This window comes from Oreochromis aureus, linkage group 11, assembly GCF_013358895.1.
Source record: "Oreochromis aureus strain Israel breed Guangdong linkage group 11, ZZ_aureus, whole genome shotgun sequence".
In the NCBI taxonomy this organism is placed as follows: domain Eukaryota; kingdom Metazoa; phylum Chordata; class Actinopteri; order Cichliformes; family Cichlidae; genus Oreochromis; species Oreochromis aureus.
Window position 1 is genome coordinate 15,881,620 of NC_052952.1, and position 18,888 is coordinate 15,900,507.

The following is an 18,888-nucleotide window of genomic DNA, read 5'->3' on the forward strand; positions in this document are numbered from 1 at the left end:
CTCTGTCCAGGCCCCTTCCACCCACCCGGGCTGGTTGTCTCTTGTTTTGTTTTGGGCCATCTGGAGTTGGCCCTTGTTGGTGTGTACTGTCACGATCCTGGGTCTCTGACCCAGCTTTTTCAGTTTACGTTTTGAGTTCTTAAGTTATCCCTTTAAATTTTGAGTAATAGGATTATCATTTGGTTGCCTTAATTTTAGTTTAGTTACGTTTCACTTAGGTCTTCTGTGTTACTCTGTCATGTTTCTTGTCTTCTTGTTCATGTTGTCAAGCTTGTCTTGTCATGTCTCCATTCCACTCTGTTTCCTGTTTTACTGTGAAAGTCCCTGTCCTATGTGCAGTGGGTCTAGTTTTGCTTCCCCTTGTCTCGTTAGGTCTGATTTGTCCCAGCTGTGTTCCCACCTGTTCCCCACCCCCTCATTATCTCTCTGTGTACTTAAGTCCTCGGTCCTACTTTGTTCAGTGTCAGGTTCTCTTTCCGTCTTCCAGCTATCTTTGTATCCATGTATTCACATCAAGTTTCATGTTTTGTTTTTGTGTTTGTCTTTAGTTTCCCCAGTTTAGGTTATCGTTTAGCTTCACCTCTTGTTTTACTAGCGTTAATAAACGGCTTGTTTTCTGTTAAGTTTGAGTTTTGTTTTATAGTGTCTGTGCTTGGGTTCACCTCCTTTATCCACACAGTCAGCTTCGCAGCCTGACTGTGACAAGAACATAAATTCCCAACTAAAAATATGTGCTGTATCTTAAAAAAAGAGAAGGGCTCAATGCCATTTCACACCTCTATTAACTGGCAGAAACCACTGGATATTACTGGATATTACTTTAAAATTTGGCGGGGTTTCTCATCTTAGGCTCACAGATGAGGTGCTATTGTCCGCCACCGATTTTTTTTTTTTTTTTTGTCTTTTTCTGAGGTTTATTGGTCTCTTGTCATATTCCTCTTCCCCTGATGTCAGACCTCTTCTCTTTGTACCGATTTTACGGATTTTTTGCCCCTTCCTTATTTCAGCTCAAGCATTGCCCTTTTTCTTCTTTTTGCATTTTTCAATCTTTTTCAATCATTCTCACTCCCTTTTCTGGCTTCCTTCTGTAATTTAATGGGAGTTTCTCAAGCTTTTTTGCTAAATCCTCACCACTGTGTTTCTTACAGAGCGATATGGGGGAATGGCAGCGATTCTGTGTGCCTGTTCTATGTATTTGTTTATGTTGTGTGTATTTATTTACACAGGATAATTCCATGTCATCTCTATTCTCCGAATTCACACTCCATTTTACTCATTTGCCTACTTTTGATAATAATTTGCTTCAGCATAAGTCTACTAAAAATAATTATGCTTCACATAGGTGATTTAACCATCCAATTCCTGTCTAGTCGACACATAAGCGAAACAAAGAGCACACTGTCTGATTTTCTAAATTAGAGTTATTAAAAATTGCAACTCAGTCATGTGTGGCATGTTTTTCTTTCCAGGATTGTGGTTTGTGAAGTTTTAGTATGCAAACAGCTCCCCCTACTGGTTAATATTGTATTAATCAGTGTGTTCCGTTATTTGTTTTTTGATAATGATAAGCTGTTCTTATTAGATGTGGGATTAATTGATACACACATGAGGATTTATTTATAAATGCACCATACAAAAATAATATTTTGAACCCACTTAAGTCCAAATATACTCTCATAATTTAAATGATTGTAAGAAAGAATGATCATCATTGTCATTATCCTCTTTTATTGATTCCACCATAGCTGAGAAAAAAAGAAAGAAAGTGGAAAAAGACAAATTATATTCTGTACATAGACTGAGCTTTTACAAAGAGTTCATTTTGTTAAAAATTTAGAAAATTATTATAAAAAGCAGGTGCTAGTTTGAGCATAAGGATATAAGTGATTAAATATATTGAAAACACATTTTACAATTTCTTTGAAATCCAAAAACGAACAATCTGAATGCACAGCTGCGAATCAAAGACACCAACAGCAAGTCTGCTTAGCGCTACTGCATCAGTCACATATCTGGATTCCACTACAGCTAGTGAAAAACCTTTACAAACTGTAAAGTATGTTTGACACATACTTTAGTTTCATAATTTGGTGTCTTATACCTCAGTATTCAAATCGGAACTCTTGGCTCTGACTGGTGTCCACTGACTTTGTGTAAGTGTGACTGCGTGTCTCCTCTTCCTGGAAGGCACTCTCCAGCACATTCAGGATGGATTTGCGGACTTTATGTTTAAAATCTTGGCCCATGAACACATACAGAAGTGGATTCAGGCAGCTGTTGAGAAAGGCCAGACTGGTGGCTATTGGCATCCCAATTGCAATGATATCATCTAATATCTCACTTGAATATTCTGGCATGTGACTTGCCATCTCAATTAGTCTCATGATGTGAAAGGGAGCCCAGCACAGAAAGAAAGTGATAATAATGGCAGCGATGATCTTAAAGGGGCGACTTGACTGACTGGCCAGTGTGCGGTTTCTTCTGAGACGATGAATTATGACAGCATAACACGAGACAATGACAGTGAAGGGCACAACAAATCCTAGGAGGAAGCGCGTGATAGTCATGGCCTGAAGACGAAATTGCCATAACTGTTTCACAGATGGTGTTTCATAGTCATCAGAAAGAGCATAGTTGTCGAAGCAGAGGATTTTGTCACAAACTTTCTCAGTGTCCCTGAAGATGAAGTATGGAGCACTGAGAATCAAAGCCACCACCCAAACACACAGACTCACGTAGGATGCCTTGCGTACATTTCGGTGGTTCTGAGCCCAGACGGGCCACACCACTGACACACATCTGTCCACACTGATCACCATCAGAATGTAGACACTGGCAAACATGTTCAGAATAAGTACCACGGTGTTGAGCTTGCACATGAACTTGCCAAAAAGCCAGTCTAAATCCAAAGCTGTGTAAGTCACATTCAGGGGCAGAAATGCAGTGAAGAGGAAGTCAGCCACAGCAAGGTTGAGGTACCAAACTGTGTTAACAGTTTTCTTCATCTTGAAGCCGGTCACCCAGATAACCACTCCATTCCCGAGCACACCAAGTATAAAGGCCAGGGAATAAATTATGAGAGACATGATTTTGATAGGCTGTATCAGCCCAACAGGACAGTAACTATTCTTAGAGCCATTTCCATCAGGTGCAGCAGTTGTATTGATTGGATTGAAAGAGTTAGTGGCCATCTCCCTCACTGACTTTAGACCTACAAAGAAAAACAATAAGTAAAAGGTTCATTTCCCAGTCAAAGTTAGTAGGAAACTGAAACTATGGTGACATTCATCTAAGACAGTGTGTCAACATAGCTCTCAGACAATTAGACACAAACATGAAAGGGCATTATTTTCAAATTTGCAATCCTCAAAAAAAAGCACACTTTTTCTGTAATAAAGTGTTGTAAGTAAAGTTGTAAAGTGTGATTTAATTTTTCTTCTGCTGCACCCTTTAAGGGTCACCAGAGTGGATCATTTGCCGTCATCTGACACAATGCTGAGCATGCTCCTTTGTCACGCAAACCTCTGCATGTTCATGTTATAATACATACATCTGGGAACTTTGTGTAAGGTTTTGTTCTTTTCCCCTGTCTTACACTTCCTTTGTCCAATATATCCATGCACATGTCATATTGGTTTTGCTACCCCATCTGAATCCCATGCCACTCTCATGCCACACTAACAACATTTCTCTAGATTTCCCTTCTACCCTGAGAGTACCGTCACGTCTCCAGGTTCTCTTCCACCTGCTCAGTCCTCTCACTAAAGAACACAATATCATCATAGTCATCATCATAGTCCACATACTCCTCTTCCGCTCCCGTATGAATTCTGACCTTCTTTATACTTTCCATCTACATTCTCAAGGCAAACATTACATCTGCAGTGCTCCTTCTTGGCATGAAGCCATAATGCTGCTCATCGATCATCACTTCTCTTCTTAACCTACTTTCATCAACTTTTTCCCATATCCTCATTGCATGGCAACAACTTTACCCCTCTGTAGTTCAGATGCAGCTTTGCACATCACCCTTGTTCTTGAAATTCCACACTAGTACTGTAAAATAACACTAAATTTGTGTTTTTACATCATGTGACAGTTTAAAAAAAATGAATTTACTGGGTTTTTTAAGCACGTATACATATTTAGAGAAATATTCCTGGGAAATCTTTCATGCTTGGTGAAAAATGAGGTAAGTACCTTTAGTGAAGCTGTCTTGTTGGCTGTTGATGAATCCTCTGCAGAAGAATGTCTGATCCAACTCTGACAGCTTAGGTGTGGGGGTGTATGTCACTGCTGATAAACATGCAAATCCACAGGAAGTTTGTAAAAGTTAAAACATGAGAGAGCGTTAGATGGCGGTTGGGAGCGTGAGGGTTTGCAATGCCTTCAATTTGGACCGCAACATATTGCATCAAGAATACAGCATTATCTTTCTGAAAGCAAAAGACATCTAATATATATTCTTGTGAAAGGGCCATAGCGTAACCCAGCTATCAGCACCCCGTTTTGCAATTTAACTCAATTTTCTTTCCTAACACTGTCTCAACCTTGTGTTTGGTGAGTATCAAGTCATGAAATATTCTGAGGAAAACCAATGTGTTTCCACAATCAGTAGCATATAATATAATTCAGTAAATAAAAGTATAATATGCACTTTCTAACTCATTGTCCCTATGCCCTGGGTGTGTATTTTGTTTGTCTTTTCTTCTTTTTTGTTTTTATTTTTGGTTGGATTCAGGTGGAAGAAGAGCATCTTCATGAATTTTTTGCCAACCCTAATAACACATAACAGTCAATAATATTAACATGTATAGACTTTATAGATTTGTCCACTAGGGCCAAGAAACATAAAAATACATTATGTTCAAGATAAGTGATTTTTCAAGTTCTTCAGGTTCATAGAAAAATACCTGATGTATCTGCAGTTCTACAAATATGTTATTTAGTAATTTAGTAAAGCTCTTTTTTGTGGACGAATTCACTGCAGATTAATAAAACGCAGTTTATGGATGATATGTCACCCCTTATGAAGAACTAGATCTACAGGAAGTTTGCACAACAATTAAAATTTGAATCTCTCTATTTCTTTTCAGTGACAGTATGGGGCTCTTATCAGCATCCGGTTTTGCAATCTTGATAAACTACTTCTTACGCTGAAAGCCAACTGTCCTTTTCTTGTGTCTGCACAATATTCTCATGAAAAAAAAAAAACTCCTTGTGGAAATGTAACTAATATGTCAACTTCTCAAAGAGTAGCAGCTGAAACAGTATCTGTAACAACAGAGGAATATTTATTTAGGGTCTGACAGCAGTTTACCATCTGTGTCCAGAATCTCATACCTTTTTTCTGGACTTGGAGCGTGTACGTTCTTAAGAGCTTCAGAACATCATCATCACCTTTCTCACATCTGCCCTGCATTTGGGATTTAAAGGAAACTTAGCTCACTCTAACAGTTACAAAAATTCGACCGTATGAGCGAGTATGGTGAAATCTAATTTTCTGTTTCTTTTAACTTAGATCAGAATTGAAACAAAATTCTTTTGTATCAGTTACAACACTTCCGCTGATGCTGCATTACAACTCATTTCTGCTTAACATGTGCATATGTTCTTTAAGTTATTAACTATAATGTCTTCATGGCAAGAGAATGTCACTAAATAGTCCTTGAAATAAAAATGTAGAAGCTAAACAGCGAACTTAAAAAAAAAAAATGTATATCTATATAGACTGCTACATGAAATGTCTCTGAGTACTTTGAGCCAAATACTCAGTGGTCCAGAAGAAGATGGAGCAGCTGCTGCTGAACCCTTGGTGGAAGTAAAAAAAAAAAAACAACAACAAAAAAACACAACATACTTGTGCTTGCCACATACATTTGGCTATATATTTTATCTCTGTCTATCAAATCAAATCAACATGAATTACTCCCCTGCCACCTACAGCTCAATTTGAGGTATATTGTATTGATATCCCTGGAGCTAGAGTTGATTCTATGTGAGTTTGCAGTTTAACTTTGAGTGGGACATTTACATGATAATCCATCCATCCATTTTCTTTAACCAGTTCTCAATCAGTGGAACAAGAAAGAAAGATTATTTAGAATTCCTATAAAACATGAAGGTCGGGGTTAGGATTCAGAGCTAGAGTTAAGGTCATCGCTGATGTTGACTTAGACGTGAGAGGGTTAACCTTTGCCTATCTCTGTTTTATTAACTGAATAATAGTCAAACACTTTGACACCTTGATTTCTATGAGACTCGGACCAAAAGTGCTTTTCTTTATGACACAAAGCAACTAAACAATTAAAAAAAGATGGGAGGAAGAAAAGAAAAAAGGAAAAAGACCAAACTATGTAAAAGATACTAGTAGTAACTGACTTTTATTATATAAAATAGCTTATCAAACTACACTTATTTACCTGCCGTCTGACTTCTTGACAAGAATACACTTGCAGTGACAAAAAGATAGGAAAATACTGACTACCCAAGCATGTTGCTGCAATTACATCATTCAAAGCTGCAAATCAGTCACTCTGTGCTCATGTCTTCTTCTCAAGAATGCTGCACTATATCAGTAAAGCAAAAGTGTAAAGACTCCCTCTACTGGTTAGATATATACAGTGCAATGAAAAAAAAAAGCATTTGTCCACTTCCTGATTTCTTAATTTCTTGCTTATTTGACACATTTAAATGTAAAAGTAAACTATACCAACTTTGTATCATGCAAGGCATTAGTTTGAATGCTAATGTGAAATTGTTTGATTTTACACAAGTATTTAAAATATATAACTGTAACGAGAGGTGATAAAAGCAATCTTTCCAATATCATCCCTTTAATGTGACTCCAGCTGCCCACTGTCATTGGACTTGTTAAAGTGGACAAACAAGCGATTAATTCACATATTTACATGATTTTAGAAACATGCTTGTACACATTTAAAACCCTTATTGTAACTGGTCCTTTACAATAACTCACCCACAGTTGGTAATTAGACATTTTCAAACCAGCTTTCTGGTTTTGTTCTTTATGATCTTCACTATGCTAACATGTTCTTCTGTGTTCCTAGACTCTCCCTTGAATGTCACCCAGCTCGCTCATCAGGAATCTACCGATTCCCGTTTCCACACTCACATTGCTTCATGACAAAGCACCTACCTGCTGTGCACCACCTCTCAAGCACCATTCCTTTTAGTCAATCCCTCCCTGCTCTTTCACCTGCTCAGCCTGCACTCCCCTTCTCCTCAGTTCATGTACTGTCCTTCATTCACCTCCAAAGACTTTTAAAATGAAAAAAAAAAACAACAAAGATGTTGACTTCTCATGGAAAGTCCTAATCGGTCAGTTATGTTCTTATTCTTAACTTCAATAAGAGTAAAACAATCAATAATCTAATATAGACCTTGGAATAAAGACATGTTGACTCTCAGCTAGTTTATTAATCATTTCACAGAATGGAAGAAGACTGGGTTTTTTCGTTTCTGTGTCTCCTTTTTCCTCTGTCTCTTAAGATTTGAAAATTATTTCATTTTGGCAGGATGTCAAAATTCATCTGGAAGACCGAGCAGGCTTCATGGTGGAGATATGATAAACGATGCACATGTGTATCCTATGCAAGCCTCATTCCATACTAAAGTTCAGTTTGATTAACTTTATGCCGTGCCATCCACCACTTGCACTCTGTTACTGTTATCTCAGCTATATCTTAGAATTACTGTTAGTCTCAATTATTATTTCTTGCTATTTTAGTTATTCGCAAGTATTAGTGCTTATATTTTCCTTTTCTTTCCTCTTCTTCTTTTTTTAAGAGCTCTATTTTTCTATAACCTTACAGTTATTTTATTCTGTTTTTATACCTCGTTATTATTTATACTCCTCTGATTCTATTTATCCCCTCTTTTACCAATAAGTACTTATTTACTCCACTCTACTCCAATTTTGTCAACACAATTTTATTTTATCTAACCCTGTAACTACTTACTCAAGACATTAAAGCGTCTAATCCCAATTTCGACAATGATTTTCTTTTTTCCCAACTTTTAACACAAACCTTGAGAGTAAATTTTCCTTTTTTTTACTTTCACTTGCCCTAGTTATTTTCTGACATCCCTCTCTAATCTCCCTCACGTAATTTAATTATGGCTTTTAACACCCCCTCGGCCGAATTTCTGTCCCCCAGTGAGCTGCTCAGTTTATTTATTTATTTATTTAACACCTTGTCTAATTTAACATCTCTTTACAACAATGTATTACCTTACCTATTCTCCCTTTTCTAATTTATAAATCAAAACCCATCCCCTCACGCGTGTTCCTTTAACTCCTATTTACAGCCATACATTAGTCATATTCATAGATTAGTATTAAGCAATATTTACAGCAACAAGAAACTATCCTCTAAATCACTAGTCAGCAATATTTACAGCAGCGATTATACTTAAGGGTTAATAACAGCTATTTACATATTTACACTTTGGCCGAAGGTGTCGCCTTTCATACAGCGACGCGCGCAATTCATCTAGCCCGTCCAGACCGGTGGACTCGCATGCCCTCAGATTCCTACTGTGAGCCCCAAGTCCCCGCATTACTGGCTAGGAATTTATCTCCAAAAATCCCCCAAAGCCCGAGTAGACCTGACTACCTAGCAATTCACTTGGGTTAACTAGGTTAACCAATTAAATGGCTAACCTAGTTAGCCTGTGTCACCTTATCTATCTAAATGGATAACTAGGTTTCCAGCGGTAACCACCTTGAGGGTGCCGACATATATTTCACTTTTCATCACTTTTCATCACTTTTCAACTTTTTACTTCTGCGCAACTTACACACACTAACAAGTCTATCCTTCAGCTTTGACACTAAAGAATAACAGAACAAACTCCTCCAAGAGCTATAACCCAAAACAAAACAGAAAGCAACAGATCCCACTTAGCGCACACTCCCTCACAGCTCAGCAGTCATCAACCCAAACACAGGTCAAGACAGATAACCTCTTTACACATACAGCAGCTCCCACTCACAGCCACACACACACTTCCGTGCCGTGGTTCACAGCAAAGTTACACATAGATCCCAGCATTAAACTCCGCTCCTTCCCTGTCTCCAATATTAATAATTTTAATAATGTAACAGTTTTAACTCTCCAATTACAAGGAACACTTTTAATGTTCTTTTTCAAGGCGAGGCGAAAATGTACCTTGAACCCAGGCAGAATCCCCTCAGACAGCACTCAGACAGCACCAATTATTTTATGCAGAAAAAGCTCTGCTTACCTTATCTTATGCGGCCGCTTGGTGCTCTCTGGGTGCGCAGAGTGGCAACAACGCCCATGGTCCACGGCTGACGCCTCCAACTCCTTGTCCCTTCGTTCGGTCGCCCAATTGTGTTTGTCACAATGGAGAGTAATTCTTCAGATTAGCAATAGGTGGATCTCAGCTTCCCACTTTCAATTAAAGTCAAAAACACAAAAATTACAGGAGAGGAGCAAAGTTCTATGCCAGCTGTTTTATTGAACAGTGCAGCTCAGCAAAACAGAAGGAAAAGCAAAGCTCCCCTAGGGTGTTCGCCGTAAGCGCATGCAGGTAGGGACCAACCCCACGGACAGACAGCAGGAAAAAGCCCCGAGGGCTTTCCCAGGCCCCCTTTTAAAGGTACCAGTAGTCCCACCTCCTGCTGCTGAGTAACTTTCCCATGCGCCCAGGAACAGCAGGTGCAGGGTCAAGTACGGGCCAGGGTTCGGGCAGAGCTCTGGCTGAGGGCCCAGCCCAAAGTGACACCCCTAGGTTAACCCTTTGATTTGCCTTCTGACAATAGGTCACACCATGGTCAAAGGTCACACATTAGTACAGCAAATAGCATAGTTTTTGTGATAATCTTATGAAATTCATGTGAATAATACTTGACCTAACTACATCAAATATATGAGTTAAATGCATTACATAAAAATAAACACTCCAAGTAGGTTTATAGTGTGTGTGTATACAGGACAGTGATTTCATTATGTTGTTTTTAGTATCTCTGCTACCATGTAAGAGATATGCCTCATGAATGTGCTGCATGTGGGCATACGTGGGTGTGTGCATGTGTGTGTGTGTGTATGCGTGTGTGTGTGTAAACCACCGCGTGCCTAAAACTCCACATGAAAGTTACGGTATATACATATTCAGATAGATATATAGGTACAAAAATCCATCACGTTAGATATATAGGTATACATGTCATACAAAAATCCACTACAGGCTGTTGTGCTATCCACCTCGGGGTCGGCCCCCTGAACTATGTTTTGGACTCGTGTGCCTTTGTTTTTGGATTTGGTGCTCCAGTTTGTTTTGGCTAGTCCCATGCCCTCTGTCCAGGCCCCTTCCACCCACCCGGGGCTGGTTGTCTCTTGTTTTGTTTTGGGCCATCTGGAGTTGGCCCTTGTTGGTGTGTACTGTCACGATCCTGGGTCTCTGACCCAGCTTTTTCAGTTTACGTTTTGAGTTCTTAAGTTATCCCTTTAAATTTTGAGTAATAGGATTATCATTTGGTTGCCTTAATTTTAGTTTAGTTACGTTTCACTTAGGTCTTCTGTGTTACTCTGTCATGTTTCTTGTCTTCTTGTTCATGTTGTCAAGCTTGTCTTGTCATGTCTCCATTCCACTCTGTTTCCTGTTTTACTGTGAAAGTCCCTGTCCTATGTGCAGTGGGTCTAGTTTTGCTTCCCCTTGTCTCGTTAGGTCTGATTTGTCCCAGCTGTGTTCCCACCTGTTCCCCACCCCCTCATTATCTCTCTGTGTACTTAAGTCCTCGGTCCTACTTTGTTCAGTGTCAGGTTCTCTTTCCGTCTTCCAGCTATCTTTGTATCCATGTATTCACATCAAGTTTCATGTTTTGTTTTTGTGTTTGTCTTTAGTTTCCCCAGTTTAGGTTATCGTTTAGCTTCACCTCTTGTTTTACTAGCGTTAATAAACGGCTTGTTTTCTGTTAAGTTTGAGTTTTGTTTTATAGTGTCTGTGCTTGGGTTCACCTCCTTTATCCACACAGTCAGTTTCGCAGCCTGACTGTGACAAGAACATAAATTCCCAACTAAAAATATGTGCTGTATCTTAAAAAAAGAGAATGGCTCAATGCCATTTCACACCTCTATTAACTGGCAGAAACCACTGGATATTACTGGATATTACTTTAAAATTTGGCGGGGTTTCTCATCTTAGGCTCACAGATGAGGTGCTATTGTCCGCCACCGATTTTTTTTTTTTTTTTTTGTCTTTTTCTGAGGTTTATTGGTCTTTTGTCATATTCCTCTTCCCCTGATGTCAGACCTCTTCTCTTTGTACCGATTTTACGGATTTTTTACCCCTTCCTTATTTCAGCTCAAGCATTGCCCTTTTTCTTCTTTTTGCATTTTTCAATCTTTTTCAATCATTCTCACTCCCTTTTCTGGCTTCCTTCTGTAATTTAATGGGAGTTTCTCAAGCTTTTTTGCTAAATCCTCACCACTGTGTTTCTTACAGAGCGATATGGGGGAATGGCAGCGATTCTGTGTGCCTGTTCTATGTATTTGTTTATGTTGTGTGTATTTATTTACACAGGATAATTCCATGTCATCTCTATTCTCCGAATTCACACTCCATTTCACTCATTTGCCTACTTTTGATAATAATTTGCTTCAGCATAAGTCGTCTACTAAAAATAATTATGCTTCACATAGGTGATTTAACCATCCAATTCCTGTCTAGTCGACACATAAGCAAAACAAAGAGCACACTGTCTGATTTTCTAAATTAGAGTTATTAAAAATTGCAACTCAGTCATGTGTGGCATGTTTTTCTTTCCAGGATTGTGGTTTGTGAAGTTTTAGTATGCAAACAGCTCCCCCTACTGGTTAATATTGTATTAATCAGTGTGTTCCGTTATTTGTGTTTTGATAATGATAAGCTGTTCTTATTAGATGTGGGATTAATTGATACACACATGAGGATTTATTTATAAATGCACCATACAAAAATAATATTTTGAACCCACTTAAGTCCAAATATACTCTCATAATTTAAATGATTGTAAGAAAGAATGATCATCATTGTCATTATCCTCTTTTATTGATTCCACCATAGCTGAGAAAAAAAAGAAAGAAAGTGGAAAAAGACATAAATTATATTCTGTACATAGACTGAGCTTTTACAAAGAGTTCATTTTGTTAAAAATTTAGAAAATTATTATAAAAAGCAGGTCCCAGTTTGAGCATAAGAGCATAAGTGATTAAATATATTGAAAACACATTTTACAATTTCTTTGAAATCCAAAAACGAACAACCTGAATGCACAGCTGCGAATCAAAGACACCAACAGCAAATCTGCTTAGCGCTACTACATCAGTCACATATCTGGATTCCACTACAGCTAGTGAAAAAACTTTACAAACTGTAAAGTATGTTTGACACATACTTTACAGTTTCATAATTTGGTGTCTTATACCTCAGTATTCAAATCTGAACTCTTGGCTCTGACTGGTGTCCACTGACTTTGTGTAAGTGTGAGTGCGTGTCTCCTCTTCCTGGAAGGCACTCTCCAGCACATTCAGGATGGATTTGCGGATTTTATCCTTAAAAACTTGGCCCATGAACACATACAGAAGTGGATTCAGGCAGCTGTTGAGAAAGGCCAGACTGGTGGCTAGTGGTATCCAAATTTTGGTGATATCTAATATCTCACTTGAATATTCTGGCATGTAACTTGCCATCTCAATTAGAGCCATGATGTGAAAGGGAGCCCAGCACAGAAAGAAAGTGATAATAATGGCAGCGATGATCTTAAAGGGGCGACTTGACTGACTGGCCAGTGTGCGGTTTCTTCTGAGACGATGAATTATGACAGCATAACACGAGACAATGACAGTGAAGGGCACAACAAATCCTAGGAGGAAGCGTGTGATAATCATGGCCTGATAACGAAATTGCCATAACTGTGTCACAGATGGTGTTTCATTGTCATCAGAAAGAGCATAGTTGTCGAAGCAGATGATTTTGTCACAAACTTTCTCAGTGTCCCTGAAGATGAAGTATGGTGCACTGAGAATCAAAGCCACCACCCAAACACACAGACTCACGTAGGATGCCTTGCGTGCATTTCGGTGGTTCTGAGCCCAGACGGGCCACACCACAGACACACATCTGTCCACACTGATCACCACCAGAATGTAGACACTGGCAAACATGTTCAGAATAAGTACCATGGTGTTGAGCTTGCACATGAACTTGCCAAAAGGCCAGTGCAAATCCAAAGCTGTGTAAGTCACACTCAGGGGCAGAAATGCAGTGAAGAGGAAGTCAGCCACAGCAAGGTTGAGGTACCAAACTGTGTTAACAGTTTTCTTCATCTTGAAGCCGGTCACCCAGATAACCACTCCATTCCCGAGCACACCAAGTATAAAGGCCAGAGAATAAATTATGAGAGACATGATTTTGATAGGCTGTATCAGCCCATCAGGACAGTCACTATTCTTAGAGCCATTTCCAGCAGGTGCAGCAGTTGTATTGATTGGATTGAAAGAGTTAGTGGCCATCTCCCTCACTGACTTTAGACCTACAAAGAAAAACAATAAGTAAAAGGTTCATTTCCCAGTCAAAGTTAGTAGGAAACTGAAACTATGGTGACATTCATCTAAGACAGTGTGTCAACATAGCTCTCAGACAATTAGACATAAACATGAAAGGGCATTATTTTCAAGTTTGCAATCCTCAAAAAAAAAGCACTTTTTCTGTAATAAAGTGTTGTAAGTAAAGTTGTAAAGTGTGATTTAATTTTTCTTCTATCTGCTGCACCCTTTAAGGGTCACCAGAGTGGATCATTTGCCGTCATCTGACACAATGCTGAGCATGCTCCTTTGTCACGCAAACCTCTGCATGTTCATGTTATAATACATACATCTGGGAACTTTGTGTAAGGTTTTGTTCTTTTCCCCTGTCTTACACTTCCTTTGTCCGATATATCCATGCACATGTCATATTGGTTTTGCTACCCCATCTAAATCCCATGCCACACTAACATTTCTCTAGATTTCCCTTCTACCCTGTGAGTACCGTCACGTCTCCAGGTTCTCTTCCACCTGCTCAGTCCTCTCACTAAAGAACATAATATCATCATAGTCATCATCATAGTCCACATACTCCTCTTCCGCTCCCGTATGAATTCTGACCTTCTTTATACTTTGCATCTACATTCTAAAGGCAAACATTACATCTGCAGTGCTCCTTCTTGGCATGAAGCCATAATGCTGCTCATCGATCATCACTTCTCTTCTTAACCTACTTTCATCAACTTTTTCCCATATCCTCATTGCATGGCAACAACTTTACCCCTCTGTAGTTCAGATGCAGCTTTGCACATCACCCTTGTTCTTGAAATTCCACACTAGTATTGTAAAATAACACTAAATTTGTGTTTTTACATCATGTGACAGTTTAAAAAAATGAATTTACTGGTTTTTTTAAGCACGTATACATATTTAGAGAAATATTCCTGGGAAATCTTTCATGCTTGGTGAAAAATGAAGTAAGTACCTTTAGTGAAGCTGTCTTGTTGGCTGTTGATGAATCCTCTGCAGATTAATAAAACGCAGTTTAGGGGTGATTTGTCACCCCTTATGAAGAACTAGATCTACAGGAAGTTTGCACAACATTTAAAAGTTGAATCTCTCCGTTTCTTTTCAGTGACACAGTATGGGGCTCTTATCAGCATCCGGTTTTGCAATCTTGATAAACTACTTCTTACGCTGAAAGCCAACTGTCCTTGTGTCTGCACAATATTCTCATGAAAAAAAAAAAAAAAAAAACTCCTTGTGGAAATGTAACTAATATGTCAACTTCTCAAAGAGTAGCAGCTGAAACAGTATCTGTAACAACAGAGGAATGTTTATTTAGGGTCTGACAGCAGTTTACCATCTGTGTCCAGAATCTCATACCTTTTTTCTGGACTTGGAGCTTGTACGTTCTTAAGAGCTTCAGAACATCATCATCACCTTTCTCACATCTGCCCTGCATTTGGGATTTAAAGGAAACTTAGCTCACTCTAACAGTTACAAAAATTCGACCGTATGAGCGAGTATGGTGAAATCTCATTTTCTGTTTCTTTTAACTTAGATCAGAATTGAAACAAAATTCTTTTGTATCAGTTACAACACTTCCGCTGATGCTGCATTACAACTCATTTCTGCTTAACATGTGCATATGTTCTTTAAGTTATTAACTATAATGTCTTCAGCAAATGGCAAGAGAATGTCACTAAATAGTCCTTGAAATAAAAATGTAGAAGCTAAACAGCAAACTTAAAAATAAAATAAAAAAATGTATATCTATATAGACTGCTACATGAAATGTCTCTGAGTACTTTGAGCCAAATACTCAGTGGTCCAGAAGATGGAGCAGCTGCTGCTGAACCCTTGGTGGAAGTAAAAAAAAAAAAAAAAAACACACACAACACAACACACACACAACATACTTGTGCTTGCCACATACATTTGGCTATATATTTTATCTCTGTCTATCAAATCAAATCAACATGAATTACTCCCCTGCCACCTACAGCTCAATTTGAGGTATATTGTATTGATATCCCTGGAGCTAGAGTTGATTCTATGTGAGTTTGAAGTTTAACTTTGAGTGGGACATTTACATGATAATCCATCCATCCATTTTCTTTAACCAGTTCTCAATCAGTGGAACAAGAAAGAAAGATTATTTAGAATTCCTATAAAACATGAAGGTCGGGGTTAGGATTCAGAGCTAGAGTTAAGGTCATCGCTGATGTTGACTTAGACGTGAGAGGGTTAACCTTTGCCTATCTCTGTTTTATTAACTGAATAATAGTCAAACACTTTGACACCTTGATTTCTATGAGACTCGGACCAAAAGTGCTTTTCTTTATGACACAAAGCAACTAAACAATTAAAAAAGATGGGAGGAAGAAAAGAAAAAGGAAAAGACCAAACTATGTAAAAGATACTAGTAGTAACTGACTTTTATTATATAAAATAGCTTATCAAACTACACTTATTTACCTGCCGTCTGACTTCTTGACAAGAATACACTTGCAGTGACAAAAGATAGGAAAATACTGACTACCCAAGCATGTTGCTGCAATTACATCATTCAAAGCTGCAAATCAGTCACTCTGTGCTCATGTCTTCTTCTCAAGAATGCTGCACTATATCAGTAAAGCAAAAGTGTAAAGACTCCTCTACTGGTTAGATATATACAGTGCAATGAAAAAAAAAGCATTTGTCCACTTCCTGATTTCTTAATTTCTTGCTTATTTGACACATTTAAATGTAAAAGTAAACTATACCAACTTTGTATCATGCAAGGCATTAGTTTGAATGCTAATGTGAAATTCTTTGATTTTACACAAGTATTTAAAATATATAACTGTAACGAGAGGTGATAAAAGCAATCTTTCCAATATCATCCCTTTAATGTGACTCCAGCTGCCCACTGTCATTGGACTTGTTAAAGTGGACAAACAAGCGATTAATTCACATATTTACATGATTTTAGAAACATGCTTGTACACATTTAAAACCCTTATTGTAACTGGTCCTTTACAATAACTCACCCACAGTTGGTAATTAGACATTTTCAAACCAGCTTTCTGGTTTTGTTCTTTATGATCTTCACTATGCTAACATGTTCTTCTGTGTTCCTAGACTCTCCCTTGAATGTCACCCAGCTCGCTCATCAGGAATCTACCGATTCCCGTTTCCACACTCACATTGCTTCATGACAAAGCACCTACCTGCTGTGCACCACCTCTCAAGCACCATTCCTTTTAGTCAATCCCTCCCTGCTCTTTTCACCTGCTCAGCCTGCACTCCCCTTCTCCTCAGTTCATGTACTGTCCTTCATTCACCTCCAAAGACTTTTAAAATGAAAAAAAAAAAACAACAAAGATGTTGACTTCTCATGGAAAGTCCTAATCGGTCAGTTATGTTCTTATTCTTAACTTCAATAAGAGTAAAACGATCAATAATCTAATATAGACCTTGGAATAAAGACATGTTGACTCTCAGCTAGTTTATTAATCATTTCACAGAATGGAAGAAGACTGGGTTTTTTCGTTTCTGTGTCTCCTTTTTCCTCTGTCTCTTAAGATTTGAAAATTATTTCATTTTGGCAGGATGTCAAAATTCATCTGGAAGACCGAGCAGGCTTCATGGTGGAGATATGATAAACGATGCACATGTGTATCCTATGCAAGTGATTTTATCTTACAAGGAGATGTAACAAGAAGGTGGATGTACAACCATAAGGACTCTGAATTTGGAGTTTGTTGTATTGATTTAGTTCAGGGCTCGGCAACCCGCGGCTCCGGAGCAGCATGTGGCTCTTTAGTCCTTATACTGCGGCTCCGCGTGGTTTGGGAAAATAAATTAGAAGTATTTAGCTGAAGTGCATTTTATTTGTGTTTAGTTCTTTTAAAAAAAAAAAAAAAACTTGTAGTTCTATATTAGAAGATTGCTGTGATTTTGAAATATAAAAATAAAATTATATTTTATTATTTTTTTCATCGCTCAAAATAAGCGTCACACTCGGGGAAGCTGGTGTACCCGCCGAAACACGGTGCATTTATCGAGACTTTCAATCCCAGATAGGCCAATTATGGATCTTCGGATCCACATTATGTCGGCAGCCATTCTCCACCGTGAACTATGTTAAAAACAAACACCGCTCACGCCTCACAGATGACAGCTTTCAGTCCTGCGTAAAGATGAAAGCCCCGATTTGCAGATGCTGTGCGCAGAGGTTCGGGACCAGAAGTCTCATATCACGGCGGACCCAACGATGTTTGCATGAACACGCTTTTCAGTATCTCTTTATTGACCACTTTTCACACACGGTTGCTGTACGCATACAGCCGGCTGTAGCTTTTCAGCTCACAGCCCGACAACACAACAGCAGAGAGAGCACAGACTTTAAGGCGGCAAGGCGTGATTGCGGGTGCCGCTCAGGTGCGTCCGACTCCCATTCAGCGGCACTTCAGACCACGCCCCGCCACACATATTAACAAGGTAAAATAGATATTTAGGCAGAATTTTGCAAATATCTATTTTTTTTAGCGGCATAGTGCTTTTTTTCCAATTACTTTTTAAAAGGGTGGCGGCTCACAACAGTTTTTGTTTGCTACATGGATCATTTTAGTTCAGCTGGGTGTCTTTCCTTTTGTTATATTGCTTTAAGAGTTCAAAATGTGTTAATTACATAAATAAAATGTAATTTTCTCTGTAGCACTTCATGGATTTTATAAGCAACACACCTTAGTTGCTCTGTGGATTCTTTTAAAAAGCAGTGAAAAACTTCTCTGTTCAAACAAGCCTATTGTTGATCTACTTATTTTATATTCTTTATTATTTACATTTGATCATTTGATCTTTTACATTGTGTATAATGTCTATTGATTGTATTGTTTATTTTAATATTTGTGTACAGCGCTTTGTGACTGCCTGTCTGTGAAAAGAGCTTAATAAATAAACTTTACTTACTTTAGTTGTTCACACAAAGCACAAAGGTAAAAAAAAAAAAACAATATATACAGTGTTATCTTCATTTTAGATTTCAAAAAGTATTTGTGGCTCCCAGTGTTTTCTTTTGTGTGGAAACCGGGTCCAAGTGGCTCTTTGGGTGTTAAAGGTTGCTGACCCCTGATTTAGTTACTTAAGATTACCAATTATTCATCTTATTCATCTTCATCTCATTGCCAACGCGCCAAACTGTGTTTAAAAGGTACCGCATCCGCCAACGAAAAAAAAAAAAAAGAAAGAAAGAAAGAAAAAAAAGAAAACGAAAAACGCATCTCTCCATAACAAAATGGAGCCCGAAAGAAAAAGAAAATGTTTCTGCTGTGTGGGATCATTTTGA

The 18,888-nt window shown here is 38.4% G+C and overlaps 2 protein-coding genes across 2 annotated transcripts; both read right to left on the reverse strand.

The window, feature by feature from the left end:
• Positions 1 to 1,703: 1,703 nt before the first annotated feature.
• Positions 1,704 to 5,401, reverse strand: LOC120442811 (chemokine-like receptor 1). Its single transcript, XM_039620091.1, has 3 exons — positions 5,344 to 5,401; positions 4,201 to 4,296; positions 1,704 to 3,211 (listed from the first exon to the last, which is right to left on the reverse strand). Exon 3 carries the CDS (start codon positions 3,189 to 3,191, stop codon positions 2,103 to 2,105), a length of 1,089 nt encoding a protein of 362 aa, XP_039476025.1. The 5' UTR covers positions 3,192 to 3,211; positions 4,201 to 4,296; positions 5,344 to 5,401; the 3' UTR covers positions 1,704 to 2,102.
• Positions 5,402 to 12,037: 6,636 nt separating this feature from the next.
• On the reverse strand, positions 12,038 to 14,640 carry LOC120442491 (chemokine-like receptor 1). Its single transcript, XM_039618971.1, has 2 exons — positions 14,539 to 14,640; positions 12,038 to 13,561 (listed from the first exon to the last, which is right to left on the reverse strand). The coding sequence occupies exon 2, from the start codon at positions 13,539 to 13,541 to the stop codon at positions 12,456 to 12,458; it is 1,086 nt and encodes a 361-aa protein (XP_039474905.1). The 5' UTR covers positions 13,542 to 13,561; positions 14,539 to 14,640; the 3' UTR covers positions 12,038 to 12,455.
• Between the last annotated feature and the right edge of the window lie 4,248 nt (positions 14,641 to 18,888).